Source organism: Bos javanicus, chromosome 3 (genome assembly GCF_032452875.1).
Source record: "Bos javanicus breed banteng chromosome 3, ARS-OSU_banteng_1.0, whole genome shotgun sequence".
Taxonomy (NCBI): Eukaryota; Metazoa; Chordata; class Mammalia; order Artiodactyla; family Bovidae; genus Bos; species Bos javanicus.
The window spans coordinates 59,893,147-59,907,385 of record NC_083870.1 but is presented as its reverse complement, the minus strand read 5'-3'; the positions used below and the strand labels follow the sequence as shown (position 1 = coordinate 59,907,385).

At 40.5% G+C, this 14,239-nt stretch overlaps 1 protein-coding gene across 2 annotated transcripts in view; it reads right to left on the bottom strand.

Annotated features, from left to right (window-relative positions):
• Positions 1-14,239, bottom strand: part of LOC133244375 (uricase) — a 107,731-nt gene that overhangs the window by 24,430 nt on the left and 69,062 nt on the right. For both annotated transcript variants that reach the window (XM_061411437.1, XM_061411435.1), the window contains exons 2-4: positions 6,881-7,099; positions 4,892-5,008; positions 4,713-4,791 (exon numbers count right to left, since the gene is read on the bottom strand). In XM_061411437.1, coding sequence (XP_061267421.1) covers positions 4,713-4,791; positions 4,892-5,008; positions 6,881-7,099 — 415 coding nt within the window. The remainder of the gene's footprint in view (positions 1-4,712; positions 4,792-4,891; positions 5,009-6,880; positions 7,100-14,239) is intronic.

Genomic DNA, 14,239 nt, shown 5'->3' with positions numbered 1-14,239 from the left:
CAGTCCAGGTTCGATGCATGATGCTGGATGCTTGGGGCTGGTCCACTGGGACGGCCCAGAGGGATGGTATGGGGAGGGAGGAGGGAGGAGGGTTCAGGATGGGGAACACATGTATACCTGTGGCGGATTCATTTTGATATTTGGCAAAACTAATACAATTATGTAAAGTTTAAAAATAAAATAAAATTGGAAGAGTAAAAAAAAAAAAAAAAAACAGTAATCATGAGGGGAGGAGAATACAAATGCAAAGTATCTATCTATCTATATAGATAGATAGATTGCTATGCAAAAACCTCATGGTAACCACAAAACAAAAATCTATAATAGATATTCACACAGAAAAAGAAAAAGAAATCCAAACTTAATACTAAAGATAGTCATCAAATCACAAAAGAAGAGAACAAAAGAAGTAAAGGGGAAAAACACCTACAAAACAAACCCAAAACAATTGATAAAATGACAATAGGAACAAGCTACTGCTGCTATTGTTTAGTCGCTCAGTCGTGTCTGACTCTTTGTGACCCCATGGACGGTAGCCCACCAGGCTCCGCTGTCTATGGGATATTCCAGGCAAGAATACTGGAGTGGGTTGTCATTTCCTTCCCCAGGAGATCTTCCTGACCCAGAGATCAAACCCACATCTCCTGCTTGGCAGATAAATTCTTTACCACTGAGCCACCTGGGAAACCAATGGGAACATATATACCAATAATTGCTTAAACATAAATGGACTAAATGATCCAACCAAAGGATATAGACTGGCTGAATGGGTAAAGAAACAGCTTCCATATGTGCTGCCTACAAAAGACTCACTTCAGATCTAGAGATATACACAGACTGAAAGCGAGGGGATTAGCAAAAGGTATTTCATGAAAATGGAAATCAAAAGAAAGCTAGAGGGAATTCCTTGGTGGTCCAGTGGTTAAGAATCCTCCTGGCAGCACAGGGGATATGGGTTCAATCCCTGGTCTGGAAAGATGCCACATGCCTTAGTGGGAAAACTAAGCCCATGCACAACTGCCAAGCCAGTGCTCCAGAGCCAGTGTGCCACAACTACTGAAGCACGTGTACCCAGAGCCCGTGCTCTTAAACAAGAGAAACTATCACAATGAGAACTCACTCACTGCACGCACTAAATGAACTCACACACTACAAGAGTGGCCCCCACTCACCACAACTAGAGAAATCCTGTGTATAGCGATGAAGACCCAGCACAGCCAATAAATAAATACAATTTTTAAAAGAGAAAGCTGGAGTAGCCATACTTATATCAGACAAAATAGACTTTAAAATAAAGGCTGTGAGAAAAGATAAGAATTTACAATGGAGAAAAGATAGTCTCTTCAATAAGTGGTGCTGGGAAAACAGGACAGCTATATGTAAATGATTGAAGATAGAACATTCTCTAATATCATATACAAAAAAATAATCTCAAAATGGATTAAAGACCTAAATGTAAGACCAGATACTATAAAACTCCTAGAGGAAAACACTGGCAGAACACTGAAATAAACTGCAGGAAAATTTTTTTTATATTCATCCCCTGCTGCTGCTGCTAAGTCACTTCAGTTGTGTCCAACTCTGTGCAACCCCAGAGACGGCAGCCCACCAGGCTCCCCCATCCCTGGGATTCTCCAGGCAAGAACACTGGAGTGGGTTGCCATTTCCTTCTCCAATGCATGAAAATGAAAAGTCAAAGTGAAGTTGCTCAGTCGTGTCCAACCCTCAGCAACCCCATGGACACCCCAGGAGCCCACCAGGCTCCTCCATCCATGGGATTTTCCAGGCAAGAGTACATCTCCTAGAGTAATACAAATAGAAAAATAAACAAATAGGGCCAAATTAAACTTAAAAACTTTTGCACAGCAAATAAACCCATAAACAAAGTGAATAGACAACCTATGGACTGGGAGATGTCAAGGGATTAATTTCCAAAATATATAAATAACTCATACAGCTTAATATAAAAAAGCAAACAATGCAATCAGAAAATGGTCAGAAGACCTAAAGAGAAATTTCTCAGAAAAAGACATACAGACGGCCAATAGGCACATGAAAAATGCACAATATTGCTAATTTGGGGCTTCCCTGGTGGCTCAGACAGTAAAGAATCTGCCTGCCAAGCAGGAGACCCGGTTTCAATCCCTGGGTTGTGAAGATCCCCTGGAGAAGGGAATGGCAACCCATTCCAGTTTTTTTGCCTGGAGAATTCCATAGACAGAGGAGCCTGGCAGGCTACAATTCATGGGGTTGCACAGACTTGGACATGACTGTTCATGCACATATACACACATTGCTAATTTTAGAAAAATACAAAACTACAATGAAGTATCACTCTCAGATCAGAATGGCCATTATTTTAAAAGTCTACTGATAATAAATGCCAGAGAGACTGTGGAGAGAAAGGAATTAATCATATGATCCTGCTATCCCACTCCTGGGCATATATCCAAAGGAAATTCTAATTTGAAAAGATACAGGCATTCCAACATTTATAGCAGCACTGTTTACAATAGTCAAGACATGGAACGGTTTCCCTGGTGGCTCAGTGGTTAAAAAAAAATCCTGCCAGTGCAGAAGATTCAGATTCACTCTCTGGGTCAGGAAGATCCCCTGAGAAGGAAAAAGGAGACCTGCGAATCCCGTGGACAGAGGAGCCTAGTGGGCTGTAGTCCATGGGGTCACAAATGAGTTGGACACGACGTAGCGACCAAACAACAACAACAACAAAAATAGCAACAAGACATAGAAGCAACCTAAATACCCATAGGCAGATGAATGGATAAAGAATATTTATTACTCAGTCATAATAAAGAATGAAATAATGCCATTTGCAGCAACATGGATGAATCTAGAGATTATCATATTGAGTGAAGTAAATCAACAAAGAAATATATGATATCACTTACAAGTGGAATCTAAAAAAAAGATACAAATGAATTTATTTACAAAGCAGAAATAGACTCACAGACATAGAACCTGACCTTATGGTTACCAAAAGGGATAGCAGCTATGAGAAGAAGATAAACTGGGAATTTGGGATTAATATATACACATTACTACATATAAAATAGATAAACAAGGACCTAATATATAGCACAAGGAACTGTATTCAATATCTTGCATTTAAATAATCTCTAATGGAAAAGAAGCTGAAAAAGAATATATATATACACATAAATGTATATGTGTGTGTATAACTGAATCATTTTGCTGTACATCTGAAACTAACACAACACTGTAAGTTAAACTATAATGTAAAAAATGGTTTACATTTAAAAAATTAAAATAGGAAAGCAATAAAGGAAGCAAAATATCTTAGTCTGCAAGAACTGTAGACTTAGCTACCATGCAAAAACTTCCTTATTGCACCAGGGTTTTGTTTTGTTTTCTTTTGTTTTTGGCCATGCTGCTCAGCTTGTAGGATCTTAGCTCCTGAACCAGAGATCCAACCAAGGCCCTCAATGGTGAAAGTGTGGTGTCCTAACCACTTGACCACCAGGAATTCCCTAGTTACACCAGTCTTGCTAGTACAGTAGATTAAGGCCCAAACCAACCTCTTCACATTTGGAGGATTTAAAAACTCACTATCTTCTCAACTTATCAACTAGTTATTCAGTCTTCTTTATATAATAATAATTTCATAACTGTTAATCAAACACTGAGAAGGCTCTGGCTGTGCCTAGAATTTAATACAGATAGGGAAAACATTAAATGATTAAAATGTTAAATGACTAGGACTTTCTAAGGGAAGGCAACACCCAGTAGAACTCAGAATAAGAAGCACCTTTATTTTACTAATCTTTTAAAAGATATTTATGACGTTTACCAGATACCACCTTAAATTCTTAGTGAAGAGAGCTAGAAATGAAAGAAAGATAAAGTAAAAGAAATGAAATGAAAGAAACAAGTGGGAAAGAGAAGGAGAGGAGACAAAAGAAAAGAGAGATGAAAAAAGAAAAAATTCAGAGTCCTCACTTTCAGTTTATAATGATCACTAAAGTTTATTTTTCATTAGGATAGGGACATCTCTACCATGGTGGCTTCACGGTTCTTAAAGTTCATCTAGTCCAACTCTTAACCAATTATTGAGCTCTATTCTGACAACCTCAACAAATCAATGGAAGATATACTTTGCTAAGTTTAGTCATCAGTACCAAGAAGGTCTAAATTATAATTATGTTCCACAGTTAATGTTTAGATTTCTTATTAAACAGAAAGAACTATATAATTGTCACTGCTATTTTAAATGAAGCTTATTTTATTATAATTATAATAATATCAATGGTTTTATTATTAGGACAAAATAAGGAAACATGATTGTTATTTTCTAGGTATTTCCTATAAAGTTATTATAATCATAGTTTGGTATAGTACAAAAAGCACTGGTCAGAAATTTCAGAGATTTGAGAGTTTTGTCAGCCTGAGTCTTTTTTTCCTCTCACCTCAAGATCATGCAATAAAAATGATTGACCCCACTCAACCCCCAGATTTGTTGCAAAGAGTATTATTTCATCTTTATACTTTTAAGATAAAAAGCAGATAGTTCTTTAATGTAATCCAAGGTCACAACTTTCATTCCCATCTCAGATTTAAAAGAGTTCAAAATTCTCTACAGTTCTCCTTGGTGCTGATAAACAGAGTTGTTTAGAAGAAAAAAAAAAAAACTAAAATTGCTATTACAGAATCAAACATGAAAGACGTTTTCTCACCACTCCTCAACTGTTCAACCTCACAGAAATGCGTTCCAGTGGGAGTATGAATAAATGCATGGATGTGCTTAACTCCATTCTGAAAATTAGAAAAAAAAAAATGTTTCCAGTAAAATTTCAGCATATGTCATAAAGCCAATGTCTTTAATTAAACTGAGAACACAAATAAGTGAGGCAACCTTTTCAAAACGCTTCCAAGGGACTTCTTCCACGTAGACTTGAACTCGAATGACGTGGTTAAAAGAAGAAAGGAAATGCTCACAGATATTCATAGCAAAAGTTTCAATGCTTTTGATCTATAAAGAGAAACAAATGTGAATGAGCAGCAATACTTGCCCCAATTGAAAGTCATTTTTAAATATCCACGGGACTCTCTTTCCTGATCAAGTGTTTTTTAGAATCAGAGAACTGAAGACTTAGAAAGAATCTTAGAGATGATTTTATCTTTTTATCCCAATTTTTCACATGGGCCCCTAAGTGTAGTTAATGGATCACCATCACCAGGTGAGACCACCCTGTTTTTAAAAGAAAACTGTGTGCTGGAGAGGATGTGTCTGTCCATCAGGGGATGAGCAAAAAGGAACTGAATATTTAGATTCTCCTCGAGATGAGCTCAGTCATCACCCATGCCAGCAAAAGTATTGCAGGATACTCCAAAACACTCTGCTCTCTTTATGAGGCTGGCAAACAGACCTCCCAGTTTCCCCAGGAAAAATGTTAAGGAAGGGTCACTTCAGCTTTCTTTCCTTGCAAACATGCCTTCTACAGACCATCTCCAACTCTCCACCCCCATAAAGCAGCTCCCTACTTCCACCCAATTCTTCATATTAATCTCTATTTTATGGTACTAGCTCAGTCTACAGATTATTTACGGTTTTGAGTATAATTAAGGTAGACTATACAGGTTTCCAGGATAGTTTTGTTTCGTATCTGAGGTTTATAAGCATTCTATTGAACTCTCAAAAGTATCTTGGTTTGGATAAGAAATTATGGTCGCTACATACAATGAATGAATTTTTTTTTAAACATCCAGGTCCATTCCTTCACTTTTCTGTATCTCTCACATAGTACAGGAAATATAAGAATTTTTGGTACCCAACCATCTTCTTAAACACAGTACTAGAAGCTTATTTTCAATTTATTTTTAAAGAAAGCAATGCCTTTTTCCAGAGCACTGTCTATGCTTGCTGGGCCGTTATGATTAGCAAGAGAAGGTTCACGGTGGAGACAGGCCTTGCAGAAATAATCTTTCAATTAGTTTGTTCATTTCATGCATTATAGGTGTGGATTTCATGCAAAATCATGGAAAAAGAAACTTTCTAGTCTACATTTCTTGTCTTTTTAAACTTCTTGGTAAATAAAAAATCATCCTGAATTGCCCAGAAATCTGGTGGTCACCCAGCACAATTTCACTCACACTTTTTAGAGAAATCTGAGGTAAAGTGCTAAAAAAAAAAAATCAGATTCTCTTAGTTCCAAGACCCTTTTTAAAAGTACAGTTACCATCAAATATGGACACTAAGTGGTCATAAAGTTGAGAAAATTAGGAAGGCATTAAAAGTTGGACAAATAGATTTCAAACTGTATCTTATACTGAATTTTCTTCTTTAGTAATACCAAGAAGAGAAATGGTGCTTTCTTCTATGAATACACACCATTCTTAAAGAAAGAAACAAAACAATAGGACTCAAATAAATGCATGGCAACAATGGGTAAAATTCTAATCTGAAATTGTCTCAGAGCCTTGATTTGCCAATGATCCTAAATAAGTGATAACATGTAAATTTGTCAAATAGGATTCTCTGCCTTCTAAAAGATGTTGTACTGAGTTGAAAACCAAGGAAACAGAACAAAGAGGGAACAGAAAAAGAAAAGCAAATAAAGTGGTAAGTTTTTTTAAAAAGGGAAATTGGGGAACACATATATACCTGTGGCAGATTCATTTTGATATTTGGCAAAACTAATACAATTTGTAAAGTTTAAAAATAAAATAAAATAAAAAAAAAGAATTTTAGAATAGGAAAGGGATCTTTTTTCCAATGGCTTAAATGTACAAATAAAGTTAAAACGTACAGGGAACTTGAAATAAGCAAGTACTATCCTCACAGTATTGTGCAGTGAATTCGCCATCCAGATAGGTAGCATCTAAGAAGAAGAATAACACATACGCCTTTGAACTTGGCCAGGACGTGAACTGTGTTCTTGATGGTGTCTGTTGGGATGATGTCTGAATTGTCTCCATGCAGGTACTCTCTTCTGGAGTTCAGAGTAAGTTGCACTGAAGTTGCCACTTCCTTAATGCTGTGATATTTTCCATCCCGCTGAATATGAAGAACTTTTACCATATCCTTACCATAACCAGTTCGGACAAACTCCACTTCATCATTCTGCAATGAAAATAGTCATCTTATTGAAGAAGGCTAGATGAAAACCAGAAGTCAACCGCAATTTCTTTTATTTTTAATTGGAGGATAATTGCTTTACAATATTGTGTTGGTCTCTGCCATACATCAACATGAATCAGCTATAGGTAAAAATATGTCCCCTCTCTCTTGAATGCAATTTCTTTTAGCCTTAATTTTATCATATAATTGCAAATGGTGAGAGTCAAATTATTCATGAAACCAAGATCATGCCTTACCTTTGAAGAATGAGAACTTGTATGGAGAAAAGAGAATTGCAAGAAATAGACTAAAATATATCAGGTTGGCCTTAAGAGACACAGGTAGATGACTTTCTTGATAATACTAACCAATGATAATAAAAACAGTACCTTATAAGGCTAACTATTTACTCTGTCTTAATTAATCTCTACTAACTTAATCCTTGGAGAAGGCAATGGCACCCGACTCCAGTGCTCTTGCCTGGAGGATCCCACGGACGGAGGAGCCTGGTGGGCTGCAGTCCGTGGGGTTGCTAAGAGTTGGACACGACTGAGCGACTTCACTTTCACTTTTCACTTTCATGCATTGGAGGAGGAAATGGCAACCCACTCCAGTATTCTTGCCTGGAGAATCCCAGGGACGGGGGAGCCTGGTGGGCTGCCATCTATGGGGTCACACAGAGTCGGACACGACTGAAGCGACTTAGCAGCAGCAGCAGCAGCAGCAACTTAATCCTTGTATCAGCTCCATGAAGTAATATTATTTCCATTTTCCAGAGAGAAAAACTGAGGTTCAAAGAATTTAAGTGACTTGCCCTATTTAGTAAAGGATAGAGCCAAGAATTCACCCTCAGGGCTGTTGACTCCAAATTGTGTACTTCTAACCCCTGTATAAACTGCCTTCCTCTATAAAAGTGTTTTGACAATGTTATCTGGAAATAATCATACCCTTCTTTTTATAGAGAGTAGTATTCTAGAGAAACAGCCCTATGATCAAAAAAACAACTGGAAAATTGCTTCTTCTACTTGCTACCAGGAAGAAGAGCAATTAGTGACAGGGTCTTGATGACCTTCAGCAGCACAGAGCCAGGGCCATCTGGCTGTAGGGAGAGCTATGCTTTTAGAGAAGAGACACTTAATAAAAGCCAGTGATTGATTCCTTAGTATCCCTGTCTGAAGCTGGAGCCCTCACTGGCGATTACGCCTGTCTCCACTGCTAGGCCCTTTAAGACTTGTGCCTAGGCTTTCTTGGTATTTGAGAAAAGAGGCAGGAGGGAGCAGAGGAACAGGAAAACTTATTTTATTTAGCATGAATATTGTCATAGAAATGGTAATAAGAAAAGGTGACAAAAATAAAAGTAAATCAAAAACAACATGCAGTGAAAATCTGGGGAGGTCACAAAGAAGAAACCTCACCTGCTAATCACAAATATGTGATATGCTCAGACAGGTCAGGAACTGCCTGAATACCTACCTACATTTAAAAAAATCACCACACCCCCTAGGAGGAATTTTAAAATACTAAAATTAGAAATTATTGTCATATCCTTTATCAAATTGAGGTAGGGGAGGCTGTCTTAAATCTCGGGGATACAGTCTAGTAGGGCTTGCTGCTATTGTTACTGCACATATCCTGAGGGTCAGAGGTGTTTGCATTCAGTGCTTCCCCTGTAGGAGTGACATGCGGAAGGGACACTCTGAGAGAGTCTCCTCAGAAGCTTCTGACCCAATCTTTGGGGGACTCATCTTCAAGAAAAACATCAATAAGAAAATCTGAAGACAAGACTTAAAGGATCCTAATAAGAACTCTCTCTGGAGAAGGAAATGGCAACCCACTCCAGTACTCTTGCCTGGAAAATCCCATGGGAGGAGGAGCCTGGTAGGCTACAGTCTATGGGGTCTCAAACAGTCGGACACGACTGAACGACTTCACTTTCTATAAGAACTCTAATGCTGACTGGGAAAGAGGCACAGTTGTGTGATTGTTCAGTTCAGTTCAGTTCAGTCGCTCAGTCATGTCTGACTCTTTGCGACCCATGAATCGAAGCACGCCAGGCCTCCCTGTCCATCACCAACTCCTGGAGTTCACCCAGACTCACATCCATCGAGTCAGTGATGCCATTCAGCCATCTCATCCTCTGTTGTCCCCTTCTCCTCCTGCCTCCAATCCCTCCCAGTATCAGAGTCTTTTCCAATGAGTCAACTCTTCACATGAGGTGGCCAAAGTACTGGAGTTTCAGCTTCAGCATCATTCCCTCCAAAGAAATCCCAGGGCTGATCTCCTTCAGAATGGACTGGTTGGATCTCCTTGCAGTCCAAGGGACTCTCAAGAGTCTTCTCCAACACCACAGTTCAAAGGCATCAATTCTTCGTTGCTCAGCCTTCTTCACAGTCCAACTCTCACATCCATACATGACCACAGGAAAAACCATAGCCTTGACTAGACGAACCTTTGTTGGCAAAGTAATGTCTCTGCTTTTGAATATGCTATCTGGGTTGGTCATAACTTTCCTTCCAAGGAGGAAGCGTCTTTTAATTTCATGGCTGCAGTCACCATCTGCAGTGATTTTGGAGCCCCAAAAATAAAGTCTGACACTGTTTCCACTGTTTCCCCCATCTATTTGCCACGAAGTGATGGGACCGGATGCCATGATCTTCGTTTTCTGAATGTTGAGCTTTAAGTGGCTTTGAAATCAGACCAGGTCCAAATTCTGCCCTGCCATTTATAGCTTTGTGGCTTGTGACAAATAATTTGATGTCTGTAAGCCCAAGTTTCCCCCTTGTTTGTAAAAATGGAGATAACTACCTCAACAAATGCTGGTAAATGTGAAGGGCTGGGCTCCATCCCTGGTACCCACTGATGCAGTGAGGTCCCCTGTAGCAAGAGAGGCCATGTCAGGTCTGGCTGTGGATGCAGCAGCAGCAGCAGAGACAGCAGAAGGAACCCTGAGCAAGGGCACTAGTTTCTGGAGTGGGAAGCCCTGCTGGTAGCAGCAGAAGGAAGACTCTGGTGTTTTCTAGAACCACTATGAATTCTACCCAGAAGAGGGAGGCGCTTGGCTGGCTTGGGGTCCCTGGGTGATATGGCCTGGGGTCCAGGACCAGAGGTCTCTGAGACCTTCCAGCAACCTCGGCACACAGCAAGACTCCATAAATATTACTCCTCAGTCCCATTCCCTGCCACTAAGTACCCATGCTGGTTAGTCCATTGAAAGCAAGTTCAGTTCAGTTCAGTCGCTCAGTCGTGTCCGACTCTTTGCAACCCCATGAATCGCAGTATGCCAGGCGTCCCTGTCCATCACCAACTCCCGGAGTCTACCCAAACCAATGTCCATCGAGTCGGTGATGCCACCCAGCCATCTCATCCTCTGTCGTCCCCTTCTCCTCCTACCCCCAATCCCTCCCAGCATTAGGGTCTTTTCCAATGAGTCAACTCTTCGCATCAGCTGGCCAAAGTTTTGGAGTTTCAGCTGCAGCATCAGTCCTTCCAATGATCAGACCCAGGACTGATCTCCTTTAGGATGGACTGGTTGGATCTCCTTGCAGTCCAAGGGACTCTCAAGAGTCTTCTCCAACACCACAGTTTAAAATCATCAATTATTTGGCACTCAGCTTTCTTCACAGTCCAACTCTCACATCCATACACGACCACTGGGAAAACCATAGCCTTGACTAGACGGACCTTTGTTGGCAAAGTAATGTCTCTGCTTTTGAATATGCTATCTAGGTTTGTCATAACTTTCCTTCCAAGGAGGAAGCGTCTTTTAATTTCATGGCTGCAGTCACCATCTGCAGTGATTTTGGAGCCCAGAAAAATAAAGTCTGACACAGTTTCCACTGTTTCCCCATCTATTTGCCATGAAGTGATGGGACCAGATGCCATGATCTTAGTCTTCTGAATGTTGAGCTTTAAACCAACTTTTTCACTCTCCTCTTTCTCTTTCATCAAGAGGCTTTTTAGTTCCTCTTCACTTTCAGCCATAAGGGTGGTATCATCTTCATATCTGAGGTTATTGATATTTCTCCCGGCAATCTTGATTCCAGCTTGTGCTTCTTCCAGCCCAGCATTTCTCATGATGTACTCTGCATATAAGTTAAACAAGCAGGGTGACAATATACAGCCTTGATGTACTCCTTATCCTATTTGGAACCAGTTTGTTGTTCCATGTCCAGTTCTAACAGTTGCTTCCTGACCTGCATATAGGTTTCTCAAGAGGCAGGTCAGATGGTCTGGTATTCCCATCTCTTTCAGAATTTTCACAGTTTATTGTGATCCACATAGTCAAAGGCTTTGGCATAGTCAACAAAGCAGAAATAGATGTTTTTTCTGGAACTCTCTTGCTTCTTTGATGATCCAGCAGATGTTGGCAATTTGATCTCTGGTTCCTCTGCCCTTTTTAAAATCAGCTTGAACATCTGGAAGTTCACAGTTCATGTATTGCTGAAGCCTGGCTTGGAGAATTTTGAGCTTTACTTTACTAGCGTGTGCTGCTGCTGCTGCTGCTGCTGCTAAGTCACTTCAGTCATGTCCGACTTACTAGTGTGTGGGATGAGGCAATTGTGCAGAAGTTGGAGCATTCTTTGGCATTGCCTTTCTCTGGGATTGAAATGAAAACTGACCTTTTCCAGTCCTGTGGCCACTGCTGAGTTTTCCAAATATGCTGGCATATTGAGTGCAGCACTTTCACATCATCATCTCTCAGGATTTGAAATAGCTCAACTGGAATTCCATCACCTCCACTAGTTTTGTTCGTAGTGATGCTGTCTAAGGCCCACTTGACTTCACATTCCAGGATGTCTGGCTCTAGATGAGTGATCACACCATGGTGATTCTGGGTCATGAAGATAATTGAGCCAGAGATTATTGAGCCCATCTTTGCATGAAATGTTCCCTTGGTATCTCTAATTTTCTTGAAAAGATCTCTACTCTTTCACATTCTGTTGTTTTTCTGTATTTCTTTGCACTGATCGCTGAGAAAGGCTTTTTTTAATCTCTCCTTGCTATTCTTTAGAACTCTGCATTCAGATGGCAATATCTTTCCTTTTCTCCTTTGCTTTTCACTTCTCTTCTTTTCACAGCTATTTGTAAGGCCTCCTCAGACAGCCATTTTGCTTTTTTGCATTTCTTTTTCTTGGGGGTGGTCTTGATCCCTGTCTCCTGTACAATGTCACAAACCTCCGTCCATAGTTCATCAGGCACTCTGTCTATCAGATCTAGTCCCTTAAATCTATTTCTCATTTCCACTGTATAATCATAAAGGATTTGATTTAGGTCATACCCGAATGGTCCAGTGGTTTTCCCTACTTTCTTCAATTTAAGTCTGAATTTGACAATAAGGAGTTCATGATCTGAGCCACAGTCAGCTCCCGGTCTTGTTTTTGCTGACTGTATAGAGCTTCTCCATCCTTGCCTGCAAAGAATATAATCAATCTGATTTCGGTGTTGACCATCTGGTGATGTCTATGTGTAGAGTCTTCTCTTGTGTTGTCAGAAGAGGGTGTTTGCTATGACCAGTGCATTCTCTTGGCAAAACTCTATTAGCCTTTGCCCAGAAAGCAAGTAGTTACCATGAGATACCAAGAAAGATGGAATGGAAGCTACCCTTCATATCCCCACTCCTGCTCACCAATCCAGCTTTATATTCTACCACATTCTACTTCAAACTGCACTTTGGCTATCCTGAGCTAATTGTGGTCACCCTGGCTCTGCTTGCTTTTTGCTCTGCCATAGGCCTTTGAATTTACTATTACTTATTTCTTGAACATTCTTCTCTTCCTTGCTATCTGACTACCAATCTCTTCACCTGACTAACTTCTGACTCAGCTTCTTTAAATCTCAGATGTCACTTCCACCGGGTAATCTACCCCAGCCCTTTAAGTCTGAAGTAGGTGCCCATTCTGTGTGATCTAAAAATGCTCTGTTATTGCCTTATCAAAGACTTTATCAAGTAGAACTATAACTGCCTCTTCATGTGTGTGATTTGTTCAAAAACAGTAAGCCTTGAAAGCAGAAACAATTTCCGTCTTGGTCGCCATAGCAATCCCCATGCTCAGCAGAGTTTTGGGAACATAAATAGGTGCCTAATAAATGTATCAGGAATGACTGACTGCTGCCCCATCACCTGCACCTCTTGTGTAGTGACACGGACTCACTCGTTCATGAAAATGCCCCTAAGATTTCAATACAGGAAGAGCTGCTTCAGCTCAGAACCCCCATCAGGAAGTTCCTCTTCCTAGAAAAGAGGGGAAGGCAACTTCTGCTCTCTGATCACCATAGCACGGAGATCACAGGAACAGCTGGCTGGAGAATAAGGTCAGGAAGGGCAGAGTTGAGGGTAGACAGAGTCAGTGACACAGCACAAAGCGTTCACAATGCTGACAAGACAGAGCGCTCCAGCACCACACAGCCACCGGGGGTTCGTGGGTGACACATGCAGGAGAGGTCAGCAACCTTAGAAAGCCCCTGCCTACGCCTTGGCGCTCCAGCAAAAGCTGAGTAATTATGTTTACTGAGCAAATGAGTCAGAATAAAGAGGACATAACCATCTGAGGCTGGAGCAAGAAGGAACAGGAACAGTGTGGGACACTCAAGAGTCCCTCAGCAGGACCTGACAGAACAGATAACGGCCCAGGCCAGACTGAGGCTGTTCTCAGTGAAGCCTCCCCAGTTCTGTAGTCTGAGAACCAGAAGTAGGTGCCAGAATCCTATTGTGTACACTGCACAGTGTGGGGCAGAGATCCACATCCAAGATAACCAGATAGGAAAATACCAAGGCTGCCTTCATCTGCAGGGTGGGTGGGGAGCTGAGAGGATGGAATCCGATGGGCCAAGTGTGAGTTCCTGTTCTGCCACCTATTAACTCTCTGAATGGAAGTAAATTTCTTCATTTGTAAAATCAATAATACTAGAACCAATCTATCAGGATTGCTGTGAGGATTATATGACCAAAAAAAACCAACATAAAACACTTGGAAAAGTACCTGGCAAATAATAAATGTTCAACAAACATTAGCTATGATTACCATTAATGAACAATGATTGTATGTCGTATTTTGCATCAAAGGGTTCTTCCAGTTACCATTAGAGAGAACTACTCAGGCTGCACGTCAATCCAGAATTAGGGTGGCTAAACTCAAAGACTGC